Source organism: Anarrhichthys ocellatus, unplaced genomic scaffold (genome assembly GCF_004355925.1).
Source record: "Anarrhichthys ocellatus isolate YVR2014 unplaced genomic scaffold, GSC_Weel_1.0 scaffold1121, whole genome shotgun sequence".
NCBI classification, from domain to species: domain Eukaryota; kingdom Metazoa; phylum Chordata; class Actinopteri; order Perciformes; family Anarhichadidae; genus Anarrhichthys; species Anarrhichthys ocellatus.
The window spans coordinates 1-13,377 of NW_022281095.1; the positions used below are offsets into that span (position 1 = coordinate 1).

Sequence of the window (13,377 nt, forward strand, 5' to 3'; positions counted from 1 at the left end):
GCAACCCACATACTCAGCTGTGCTGCTCATCCCACAAATGCATGTTCCTTACAAATGGGGCACCGTTTAAAAAGGTAAATAAACAGGCTTTCCAACGGTATACAATTTATTGCCAAGAAGCATTGTTACAACAGAGAAATAATCTACCAAACACTAATTTCCAAACTTTTTGTTCAATGTTTAGATATAAGTCGTTTAATAGAAAATAAAACCGGATATCTGTCATAATCTCTTTGCATGCTTCATTTATTTATTTTCTTGTCAGTATTGGTTTAACATGTTAACTGTTTCTATCAATTATTTACTATTATTATTTTTTTAAATATGTTTTGTTATGGAGGGCAGAATTACATTTTTTCATAATGTGTTATTTGCAGGGTTTATATAAATATGTATTAAAGTAAGTTGCATTCATTTTGATGTAAACTTCTTGTGTGGTGGAGGGAGCTCAGACTTTGTTGTGATCCTTCTACTTTTTAAATCAAATCCATTGCAGGTGCTGCAGTCATTTAGTAAATGATAATATACTGCAATACTGACTGCTTTTTGATACTTAAAGTACATTTATGGTGCTTGTACTTCTCGACTTAAACTTGCAATGCCAACACCCAGCGGTGGAATTTATTTACTCAAGTACTGTACTGTAATTTTCAGGCACTTGTACCTTTTTTTTGTTTTTACATTTTTGAAGCCAATATTGTACTCTTTAATCCACTACATTTGTTTGACTTAAATTACTTTATAATCAGGTTATTAATACAAAATATGAATCAACTAACACATTGTAATGTCTTATTGTAGGTTAAGCTACCCAGCAACATATAAAGTAATTAAAAAAGAGCCCCACTTTTATGAAATCATGACCTAGTGTTTCATACTTATTCTGAAGTGGGCTATTCTACATAATGAGCACCGTTATTTTTGGTATATGGTATTTTGATGCTGCTTTATGTACTTTCACTGAAGCAAGATTTCCAATGCAGGACTGGAACATATTATTTACACAGTGGTATTGCTATTTTTACATAAGTAAAAGATCTGAGTGCTTCTTCCACCACTGCCTACTACGCCCTTGAGCTTTTTTTGTCATGTCTTTAATAGTATAACATCCCATCTGTGGGAATTATTGGACAGGCGCTTAGCACTGACGCCTAAATGCAGGAACCGGCGGTCCTCCTCGCTGTCTGCGCATGCCCGACAGACGTTGCTCTCCGTAGCCAGACAGCAGCAGCTCGGAGAACCAACACCGGGGATGGTCTCTTCATTTTTTCTAAAAATACAATATAAACATTAAATCTCCACAAAATGAAGTTCCCCTACTCATAGATTCGCGAGGAGTAAGTATAATGCTCTTAAATTCGGGTCGCGTCGGTGTTTCTCCGTCTATGAAAAGCTAAAGTTTGCTAACCAGCTGGCCTGGTCACAATAAGCACAAAGAAGCTCCTTATTTATTGGGACTCGAGCTAATCTATTCAACGATGCATTTTTGTGATTTCCCACCGCAGTCAGTCCAGTCCATGTTAGCTGGCTGAAATAGCCCCGCTTCATGTATTAGGTCTGTGCTAACGTTAGCTAGCTGTGGTGAATTACAGCAGATTGAGGCTGGATTGCTAGTCAGATGGCTAACGTTATCTCGCTACAGACTGGCTGTCTGAAAGTGGAGCTACCTCACTCATGACGGCTGTAGTAATGGTGTGATCCGACACGGTCGGTGCTCTGGTTAATTCAGGGCGTTAGCCGACGACGGTGCCAGAGATCCACACGGTAGGTGTGAGCTGTCTCTGTAGGAAAGGTCACGTTATTATCCGGTCTGCATTAATGAAGATCTTCTTTCTCCTTTACACGCACTGCGTCCTCCTGAGGCACACCGAGGGTAAAACAGAAGAGCCGAGTCAGGAGAGAAGCGCTGGTCTGCGTTCAGATCAAACGGAAGAGCCAGGAGCTTTATTGGATTATTATTGAACACGTTTAAGGCCTTTGACTCGTTGGCTTTCCGTTGCTCTCAATACTAAGAGATAGACACAGGCCTACCGCTAAAAACAAGGACGACAAAGCAGGACAAAAGTAAACAACTGCTATGTACATCAATAAATATGTATTGGAGAAAATCAACAATAGCACAATGACGTGCCATCAGTAAGAGAGTGGTGCAGTGCTGGAATAAGTATGGACATGATCGTATACAACTACCACTTAATCTGTGATGAATCTAAGATCACAAAGATTACAAAGATGACACCACTATGACAAGTCTCTCATGTAGCTGACCAGTGGAAGTGAACTAATGGTGAATCATAAACCGCCTGCAAATCTGTGATGAATCTGCAAAATAATGTGTGACTAAACCGTAAAAGAACACTCCAGAGATCCTTCCCTGCCTTCTTCCAACGGAGGAGACGAGGAATAACATTGCACTGAAGCTGCAACTAAGAATTATTATAATTTTCAATAATTCCGACCGCTATTTCTCTTGATTGACTGACTACTAGTTTAGTCTATAAAAGGTCCAGAAATGCTGCTGTATAATTTATGATTATAATAATAGATTTGAAAAAATAAGTAATTTTATGTGTATTTATTTGTTGCTTTTTGTTTTGCAAAGTTAAGCCTGATGTTACTTTACACGTATAAGAATGATCCCAGTCTCTTCCACACAGTGAGGCAGAGACTGTGATATATATATATATATATACACACACACACATACAGAGAGTGTGATAATGATGATGAATAACGATCAATGTCTTGTCCATATATCGTACAATAAGTTGGTGTTTTATTCAAGCCGTCTCTGCTCGCCTGCTGCGCACACGAGCTCCTACAGAACCAGGACGTCGGTTTATTACAAGCGGCCATTTGCAAAAGGTCAAACTACTGGATATGAAAACAGGCCAGCCTAAGTGTCGTCTTTGGCTGACTGGTGCTGCTCTGTTTCTCCCCCAGTATGGTGAGGAGAAGGTGTCCCGTGCTGCAATAGCGTCATAGTGACATGCTGGCTTGCCTGCCGGCATCAGGTGACCCTACCGTCAGACTTCTCTCCCGCACGCAGATGAACACCGGACTTCAGAAATGTGAGTGCCGTTGTGGTCCTATCTGTCCTTTAGATGAGTCATTGGCCAGCAGTCGGGATCGGACGATGTCGATCACGTAGCCACGTTCTAAGATGACAAGAAAGTGTGATTATGGAACATTGTGTCATACATTGACCTTAAAACCTTTAATTCAAGAGCAATACTTTTTTTTTTATAGTGTAAATAATAGAAATTCTGTAGACTGATGGACAAACTGAATTATAGCGTGGTTAACATGATCCATGCTTAAGATGAGGGTTAAACACATCCGTTGAATTATTATTTTATTTAGTTGTCAAGAGAAGTGCCAGCTCGTCATTGATGGCACCGTGCATCTGATCCAAAGCCTCAGTGGCTGCAGAGCTCTTAATAGAGAGCAGATGAAGTCACCACGAAGCTCACGCTGCAGTACATTTTATTCCCACATCTCATGTTGTCCTACAGTGTAGTGTTACAGTACGTGTCGGTATGAAGTGTTGCGACTAGGTTTACATACACAAGATATTCCTACTAAGCTGTTTATATGGCTAATGAAAATGAATATTCCAGTTTACATACAGCCAATGTTTTTTTTCAAAGTTTTCTACCAACAGCGGAGCAGCCTACATCCTTTTATTTCTTCAACCGCATTCTTGAAAACGTCGGCTTTGCAGTATTTGTACATATCCCAAAAACTTTCATAATGTTTAAACGTTGGTGCTTTTCTCCTTCCGACCAGAGATGCGGGCTTCTTCTTTTGGTCATGCATCTCTGGCTGGATTGTGTTCAAGGCACGAGACGCAAAGAATGCTCCTAAAACCGGAGTAATATCTGCACATACCACGTCTTAATCGGAAAACGCTCCATTCGGAACGAGGCCTGATGACCCGTATCAAACTCAGAATAACAGTGGAATATTAGTGTGCATGTAAACGTGTTTTTGTTTGTCTGACCTTCCACATGTTTCAGGGGAAACTACACAGAAGATGAGATCTGCCAGCTATCCAACCCCAGCAGAGTTGGATGCCTTTGCTAAGAAAGTTGCCAACAGCCCTCTGACCATCCAGATCTTCCCCAACAGCGTCAAAGTACCTCAAAGGAAGCACATTCGCCGCACAGTCAACGGGCTCGACACGTCCTCGTCCAGCCAGCGCCACAGTCCCTACCCGTCTCAGGTCAGCTCCAGTAGGGGTCTGCTGGCCGTCCTCCGCGTGCCCGCCAAAGGCTTCGTCAAACAGTCGGACAGCAGCCGCGCCCGGCAGCTCCAGAAGGCCGCCATGAACCCTCACAGCGGGCCGTACGCCGCTCAAAGCACTTTAAATCTCCCTCAACCCACCCCTCACCTACAAGGCCCGACGCCGCCCGACGCCCAGAAGCAGGGCATGGTTCACCCTCAGGCGCTGCAGCAAAGCATGACTCATCCAATGACTGTACAACGGCCTCAAACCGTGCCCCACCCGCAGGCTTTACAGCAAAGGAGCATGGCTCATTCACAAGCTCTGCAGCGGCAGCAGAGTTTGTCCCAGGTTCAGACTCCGCAGCAGAGATTGACTCATCCGCAGAGCATACAGAGGCAGCAGAGTCTGCCTCACACCCAGGCTCAGCAGCAGCAGCAGCAGCAGCAGCAGCAGCAGCAGCAGCAGCAGCAGCAGCAGCAGAGCCAGCCTCATCCACCGGTCGTCCCGCAGCAGCAGCATCTTTCTCATCTGCAGACACTAAAGCATCACGCGGCTCCTCCGCAAGCTTTACTTGCACAGCAGGGAGCGACTCAGGACCTGCGCCACATGTCCGACGGAGCTCAGCTTCCGAGCATACAGCACACCCAGGGGCTAGGCGGCCCACAGCCCCTCCCCCAGGCTGCGGGCGCGGGGCCTCCGACTGCGCCCAACAGCCTCCAGCAGCCCCCACCGGGGGCGTACGGGCCCCGGAAGCTCCCCGACGCAGACGCCCCACCAAATGTAACTGTATCTACCTCTACCATCCCACTGTCCATGGCGGCCAGCCTGCATCAGAACCGGCCGAGTGACCTGAGCAGCATCGTGCACCAAATCAACCAGCTGTGCCAGGCACGGGCCGGTATGGGCGCCACCTCCGTCTGCGAGGGCCAGATTGCGAACCCCAGCCCCATCAGCCGCAACCTTCTGATCAACGCCAGCTCCAGGGTGTCCTGTCACCACCCAGCCCTGGGCTCCGTGCCCAGCTGCCTCATGGTGGGACACCCAGACAAAGCCACAGCTCAGACTCCCAATGCTGCACTCCACTCGCAGCCCAGTATAGCTGCTACTAATAGCATAGCTGCCTTTCACGCAGACCCAGAGAAGGTACAACTGCAGCAGCAGCAGCAACAGCAGCTGCAGCACCATTTACATCAGCAGAAACAGCAGCAGCAGTTACAGCAGCAGCAACATTTACAACATCTGCAGCAGCAGCAGCAGCAGCGCTCCTGGGCCCAGCATCAACTGGCCCACATGCAGCAGCCCCCTGAGGGGGCCAATCCCTGCAAGAACCCAAGGATGGAGCCTCCAACCGAGTGCGCTTACCCCTCTCGAAACCTCAACTATTCCCACAAGCTACCCAACGCCGCACAGTCCTTCGCCCTGAAGCACCCCTCAGAAAAAGCACGGCCGTCGTCCCCCGTTAACTGCCCAGTAGGTTCTATGCCTTACATTAATGGCCACTACATGCAGCCGCCGTGGGGCGGCATCCCGGCCACAGCAGGTAACAATGGATCCGGCCCTCAGGACCTCCCCGGGGCTTTCCAGGGAGGGCAGGCTGCTGCCTCCGCGAACCGCATCCCGGGGGCAAAGTACAGGCCGGGCAAAGAGGGTCCTCCTGACCCGTCCAAGTTGATGCAGAACGTGGATTTCTTAGGAGGGGGCTTCCAGATGCCCAGCTTTCAGGAGCAAAACATGGGCGTGATGGAGAAGATGCACAGGTCGGCCATGGGCCAAGTTCAGGAGCCCAACAACAGCAGCGGCGGTGGCGTTCATGCTCATCACCCGGGCTACCATTAAAGCGTGCGCTTATCCCCTCTCCGGCCCCCTCCCCTTCTTGTGTTTTGAGTTTTTCTCAACAGCTACTTTCAGCTCCTGTGGTTTATTCTTTAAGATCTTGCAAGTGATCAATTACAGTTGAATTGCTCCAGAGCTGGATTTGTAGACCCCACCAGGTTGTGATGTTTCAAAGTATTCCTCAGGTCTTAAGCCATGTCGTACCTTTGTTGCAGATGAAGGGTTTTTGAGATTGTTGTCCACTGTCGAGTAGAATTCCTCTTTTTCATCACTGGCATGGATGTGCTGCTCTTTGTTCGTGTATATATTGTGTTCTAAACTATTCATTTGCAGATGAGAATATGATTGTCACAGTGCTTTTTCCTTGGTTGACATGTAAAACCTTTTATTTTCAGCATTTCTGGCCTTACAACTGCCCAAAGGCAAGATATTAGGATGTCCTCGTGTGATGTTTTCTTTTTTTTGCAATTATTTATCCTCTTAACAGGTTTGTGATCCATTTAAATAAGGTTACATGTATATGCAATTAATAGGACTGTTAATGTTTCTGTCCCAGAGGCTCCTCTCGTAGTCGCGGTGGACACTTCCTCTATCAGGAATACAACATGGCACCTGAACTGTGCCGTTTGTGTCCTGCTAGTTTGTTTCTTTTCTGCATGGTTCAATGGGTGATCACAGTGTGCAAAAACGCCCAACCATCACAGAACTTTAGTTCAAAAATAAGACAACGCCAGCACTAGCAAAATAACAGTAACACTCTCCATGTAGTTTGTGGAGTTGCGAGTAGTTGACTCTTTGTTTGGTAAGTCTAAAGTGCCCTCTTGTGTGTGTGTGTGATATTTCAATAATCGCTTACGAAGAACTTATTTCTGTTTTTGTCGTATTTCTGCAGACGGCCCTACTTGAACTGTAGAAATTCCTTTTTAAATGTTGCGGCCTGACGTCTGGCAAGAGGATCATAAAGTCCATTAGCCCCTATTAGTCTGTAGCTGGCGTGCAACAGAATAGCATCCCATTCATATTAAAATGCCGTGCGCATGTCAGTGTGTGAAAAGTAAATTGATTACTTGCAAGTACTTAAAATAATGCAAGGTGGGAAAAGCGCTTGGGTTTCCCCTCACCACCTTACTACTGTAACACGAGTGAGCTGATGTGGACGTTACCTGTGTGGCTCCGTCTACTGATCGCCGTCTCTCTGCTACCTATAAAAACAAAGGAAGGACATGTAAAGCTAGCTGCGTCTAGCATCAAGCTCCTCTAGTCCTCTTCTTCGGGTTGATGTTTGCTCTGCTGGCCTCAAGCCTTCTGGGAAAAAAAGCCTTAAATGTCACAGTGGTTATCCTCTACTTAATACTTACCTTAACTGACTTCCTTTGCTAGGATCCCAACTTCAGTCTGGCTTTGCTGTGAGAAAGAATGAAGTTTTTCTTTTCTTTTCTTGGAGCTTATTTGAACTCTGTACTGTCTGGTCATTGGACAGAGGTTGTGTGTGTGTGTGTGTGTGTGTGTGTGCGCAAAGGAAGTGGTGATGTTGCCTTACATTGAAACATTAAGGTAATCATGCTACTCCTACTTGATAAAGCACCCATCCTACTGTCTCAAATGTTGCCTATCAAGGATTTTAAGATGTTAAAATATGAATAGTATTTAGCTGAATGAATAGGTATGTAGAACAGGGCTGTAGCAGTTATTTTAAAGTGTTTGGACTGTGTGTTTTTTAGTTGTTATACTTAATAAATATCCTGATATAATTTAATTTATTATTATTTTTGGACCACTGCATCCTGAAGCCATAGGTGTTTTCACATTAGGTGCCATAGGTGAATCCCATTGACGCAGTGGAAGCTGAATTGTCCGTTAATCTGACGTCTTTCCCAGCGCTGAGCTTTTCTTTGCTTTGTTCTCCGTTCTCTGATTTGTGCTCAGAAACACACAGTACAGGTCAAAAGGGAGGAAGAGCTGCTGATCCGCCGTCTGCAGAAAGAGAGACAGCTTAGATGCGAGCCGTAGCTTTTCTGTGTTTTGGTCTTTATACTTAATGGCAGTTTTCTTTCCTGGTTCTCATTTTTGATGTGCCTGCCCCTTAAAGCTGCTATAGACTTTTAATCTGAACACACTAGTATGATTTGTGTGTGTGTGTGTGAATAGTAATGTGTATGGGCTGTATCAGTGAAAATAAGTTCCTATTCATGGGGTGGACGCATGGTGAAGATTTGGTCTATTCTTTATTCCAAATCTATGTAATAACTGACTAGGACTCAGAATGGCAGTGATTTTCAGGAGTTTGACCCACTGCATTGCAGGCCCGTGTGGGTTTCTCAACCTTAAATCAACACTAATCGATCCGACAGGCCTGCCCGGTTTATTTTTGAACTGCCTCGTTACAGCCCGACATAGTCAGGTTCTACAGTTTCATATGAAGTGCCTCCACTGGGCTTAGTATGGAGAAATGTGGGAATGGGTGCTTGTGTGTGTATGTTAAGCTTGGGTACTTGCACACAGGTGTGTGCGCGCCGACAACGCGCACAAAGTTAATCTCTGACGGGGGACCAAGCTACTTAGTTATAACTACTGATACTGTGTCATGGACTAGAAGTCCTGAAGTGTGCCACGACTCCTCGACGCCGTCAGGATGTGTGAACTGTTTGCTGCTGACTCACTGACCAAAGTGACCAAGCGTCCCTTCTCTGTAACCACCCCGGCCTAAAAGCCTCGGCGAGTTTGTATCGGGAACTGATGTTCTGACCGTACTGAGCAGCAACCCGGTGACATAAAGCAGAGCCGCTGCCCTCGTTTGTCACGCTTAAAGAAAATCTTGTGAAGTAAAGATGTGAACGGAGTGTTAAAAATAAATCTAGAGTGAGTGGTTCCTCTCTGCACAGTGCACCCCAATTTTGTTTCGGCCAAGACAGATTCAGATGTTCTACCTGGAACTTTGCATGTTCTGTGATTCCTTTCACACTATTATCACACAGTACACGTGGACGTGTAAGAATCTCATCTAGCCGACTTGATGGCAATATCTATTGGGACACAGGTATGAGACGACCCTCTAGATTGATTTTTACTCTGATTAATCCGATTGTCTTTGATCAATTGAAGATGTATCCTGTTGTGAACGGTGGTGGAGGAGGGGGGGCTTACTTTCTCTACTTTGTGAAAATGTGATATTCCAGTTTTGCCTAACCTTCAGGAATAAAAATGTCTTGCACAAACATTCCCCCTAACCAAAATAAAGTTTGCAAACACGGAGCTTTTACGGGAGACTGTCTTTGTTACAAACACATTCATATGGTCAAGATCAACCTGTTTTCTGTTATCAGCCAAGACATTCAAAACAAGAGCATTAGTGTTCCTACAGGTATAATTCTGACAGTATATACAGTACAGACAGACTAATGTTTTTCTGAAGTGGACATGGCATACAAAACATTTTTAAGAAGGAAGGGACCATTGTGGCTGCAAATGCTCCCCTGAATGTGAAAGTTCAGACTTGTAACTGTAATGGATCTGGGTTTGGATGTTGTGCTGAACCTAAACACAAGTGGTGTGCGTTTGTTGGCGATGTCTAGCACCGATCCTCTCAAAGACTGGATTTGGCCTCCACAGAATCCCTGGAAGATTAAAAGGCAACTCAGTATTGGTGGCACCTACACAGTAAGAAAACAGCAAGTTGTTTGTTTGTCTGCTCTGTTGTCCTACCAGCAGTTTGGTTGGGGGGCTGTGACTTCATCATGCTTTCCCCGGGGTCTTCCTCGTGGACATAACCAACATCTGACCTCCATTGTCTCCAGTTCATTTCGTCCACCCTGAGGTCGAAGAAGACACACATTGGAATACTAGAATAGACACTAGAAAAATACAAGCTGTCCGTATGACCAGGGTAGGAAATTTACATATTTTTACATGTTTGCCCCCACTGACTGAAATCCAGGTGCATTTAAAAAGAAATTGGGGGCACTTTTTGAAACTTGAAACAATAACATTGAACCTTTGTTCAAAATAATAAATATACTTAATTAGGCTTACAATTCTCATCAAATGGCAATAATAAGACTATTAGGCAGTAGTCTACAGATTCAAAGTGTTTTCTCAGATTTTTTTGAACAAAATTTCTTTATTACATTTAACTATTAACAATTATTAAGTCAACGATGCCTTGATTACTTATACATCAGTCATTGGGAATTATTGAGAAAAAATATTTTTGTAGCACCTCAAATATTGTGATATTACCCATTTTTGTCCTGAACTTATGCATTAGTCATTGTGTGGAATTTTTGAGAAAAACATTTTTACAGCACCTTCAAAATTTAAAAAATGTGCCATTTGAAGGTACAAATTCAGTTCAGAGTTTTTGCTAAGTAAAATATCTTAATTGACTGTCAGTCAGGTATTATTCATTTCCAGCAACCCTCAAATCAAAGAATAAAGACACTACGCACAATTTAGGTGTATTTTCCCTTTAACTCACGAGATGCAGGTAGCATGTTTTATACTTAATGTGAATATAATTCATTTAATCTAATTTCCATTATGCAATATGTATACTTTGTTGGCATCTTATTCTGAAAACCGGATGTTCGTCTGAAGAAAGCGGATGTTGTGTCACGTTAATCTTTCCGCTCTAAAATTTAAGTGTCTGCTGAGTTGACCGCAGTCACAGGTCTGATGAAGAAGCGCTCCATTTATTTATTTGTTTAGAACGTTCGGTGCGTGAAGAACCAGTCAAGGCGAACCAGTCAAGACGAATCAGTCAAGGCAAAAATAAAAAACATTCTATGGCAACTGGACCGGGTCATATAGGCTATGATGTTTTTGACAAGTTCATTAAAGTATCATTATTATTAGAGGAAGTTATGGGGGCATTTTTTGCCCCTCTCCTAGTGATATCAGGGGCAAAATTATATTTCTTAGGGGCAGTTTAGCCCTTTGCCCTCGTGTATTTCCGACGCTGCGTATGACACAGTGAGGCCTCTGGTAAATGATACAATTTGTTTCTTTGTAAATTTGAGTGAACTGAGCCTTTAAAAGATGGTGGCCAGTATTCAAGATTAAGACAGTAATTCCTAGACACATTTGTATCTAGCTCAACACTCCACCGTGTTTGTAAAATTGTTTAACACCTGTACAGACTAAACAATAGGCGTTAATATCAGACACATGCAGCGGTGGTTTACCTGAAGAACCTTCGACTCTCTCCCTGCTCGTCTTTGAAACACACTATTTTCGACAGCGTGGAGTACAGCTTACTCTTCAGGCACCTCGGCAGAGTCCTCTCCATGTCCAGAATTGTAAAGGCCCGCTGAGGACGTGCAACAAAATGTCAGTGTGTCAGCCCCGGTGTTTTTGTTTGTTTGTGCACAACCTAGAAACCCTTAATATCGAAGCACTTCTTCAAAATGAATACTACTACTACTACTACTATTAATATTATATTCACTACTAATATCAAGCCACATTTACAGACATCCTTCAGAAGTATCCTAGATTTGTGAGATGAACTTATTCCTGCGAGGTTTTGCGTGCTGTAAAACAAGTTTACAGACCAGAGCAGCTTCCCACCTGCAGGTTCCAGATGTTTTCGCTTTCTTTGGAGATTCTTTCAACCGTGTTGCCCATCACGGCTATGAGCATGTTGAGCAGCAGGATGTAAGTGAGCACTATGTACATGATGAGCAAGATGTAGAACACTTCCTTGCACTGAACGTGGTCCGTGAACTCCAGGTCTCCCATTCCGATAGTGAACTTCATCAACTCCAGCGTTGTGAAACGGAGGTCGTTGTAACTTGGCTTCTTGCACTCAAACGGCTCATCATCAAAGCTCCTCCCACGTGCCGGAGTGCCATCAGGAAGCTTTTCATGAGCTGCAGGAGAGTCTTCTATGAGGGTTACAATAGCTACGGAGGAGGAGAAAATTTAAGTCAGAAGACTTTACTTTGCTTGAACATCTTAAATTCTTCATTCTGCATGTGCTTAACTTTTTGCATTTTACGTCTGTGAAAGTCTTACCAGCAGAAAAGCCAAAAAGGAATACACCATAGACACACAAAAAATGTAGTAGGTCACCCAGGATCATCTAAAAAGAAAGAAAAAGACTGTAAATCAGGCTACCCACGTCTCACGCTGAGACTTTTGGGTACTTCTACTTACTCTTTCCATCATGACACTGTACATCCCCAGTTGTTTAAAGCCTCTTGAGTAGTAAAGAACATTGATCCAGGCCAGAGCCAGCGACAGCACGAGGAGTCCAACGAACTCTCTCAACCCACAGAAGTACAACACTGTGCAGATCAGGAGGAGCGTCGCCTGCAGGAAACTGCGAAACAAAGTGGAGTGGTAAGAAAGTGCTGATAATATATCTGTCCTTCACAAGAGGTTAAAGGCGATACTTACAATAGAATGTCAATTAATCCATTCATGTACAGAGCTTTGAAGGTTGGGGGGTTCCTCTTGAAAATAGTTAACTGTGGATTCGGGAGTCAAGACAAAGACAAATAGTTTAAAAATGATTGGGACTCTTTTTGTGTGAATTACTGGAACCGGATTCCACTTCCTCACCGCTTTATAGAAAAACCACGCAGCTCCAAGGACACTGAGGAGCTCGCCAATGCAGCGAATGTAGTCGAGCGGGTCATCTTCAATGGGAAAAGGTGGCTGCAAGTCAAAAGGATGAGGAGTCATTGCTCAGGGTTAATGAAGTCGTTAAAACCGTTTTTTAATCAATGGATGGTTTGGTTGGTTTAGTTTTTTTGCCTTACCTGTCCTTCCTTCCTGTAGAAGGCCACAGAGGTGAAGATGCTCAGGTATGACAGGTAGACCAGGAAATTCATCAAGAATAACTTGGAAGCAAACCTGTCCCACTTGTCCTCCAGAAGGCTGCGCAGCGGCTCGATCTGGAGCATCTCAGGACGATTCTGAGGCGACATTCACAGGATCATTTCCACATCAAAGGCCTCTATTGAAACTGGCACAGCGACGCCCCAAAAGCCTTTGATCGGGCCTTGTGAAGGCCATGAAAGCTTGTTTACAGAAACAAAGAAAGTAAACGGTAAACGACTGCCAGAGCACTGCCAGATGTTTCTGTAATTTTGCAGTGCCGCTACATAATTCCTCCATTATAATAGGCATATCTTGAGCATCATTTCCATATATAGTTACATGTCTACATCTATAAAATGAACATTATATAGAATACATATTTGTTGACTTAATCCTGCTCTATATTATCTGAAGCAGGAGGATGTTGTGTCTGACAATGGAACCGGTTAGGAGCGGTTACCGAGATATTGAGACGTTGGTATCCATTGGGGCAG

The 13,377-nt window shown here is 44.1% G+C and overlaps 2 protein-coding genes across 3 annotated transcripts; one reads left to right on the plus strand and one right to left on the minus strand.

Moving 5' to 3' along the window:
• The first annotated feature begins 139 nt into the window (after positions 1-139).
• Positions 140-9,313, plus strand: LOC116377319 (protein FAM222B-like). 2 transcript variants are annotated; one of them, XM_031838933.1, is made up of 3 exons: positions 140-2,865; positions 2,944-3,071; positions 4,020-9,313. In XM_031838933.1, exons 2-3 carry the CDS (start codon positions 2,990-2,992, stop codon positions 6,062-6,064), a joined length of 2,127 nt encoding a protein of 708 aa, XP_031694793.1. In that variant the 5' UTR covers positions 140-2,865; positions 2,944-2,989; the 3' UTR covers positions 6,065-9,313. The 2 variants fall into 2 exon arrangements, with proteins under 2 accessions (XP_031694793.1, XP_031694791.1); XM_031838931.1 differs by having other exon boundaries at positions 140-1,337.
• On the minus strand, positions 7,906-13,320 carry LOC116377320 (transient receptor potential cation channel subfamily V member 1-like). The gene is made up of 9 exons (XM_031838934.1): positions 12,823-13,320; positions 12,623-12,718; positions 12,458-12,528; positions 12,215-12,380; positions 12,074-12,140; positions 11,627-11,961; positions 11,242-11,366; positions 9,764-9,870; positions 7,906-9,675 (listed from the first exon to the last, which is right to left on the minus strand). The coding sequence occupies exons 1-9, from the start codon at positions 12,988-12,990 to the stop codon at positions 9,596-9,598; spliced, it is 1,215 nt and encodes a 404-aa protein (XP_031694794.1). The 5' UTR covers positions 12,991-13,320; the 3' UTR covers positions 7,906-9,595.
• Positions 13,321-13,377: the final 57 nt, after the last annotated feature.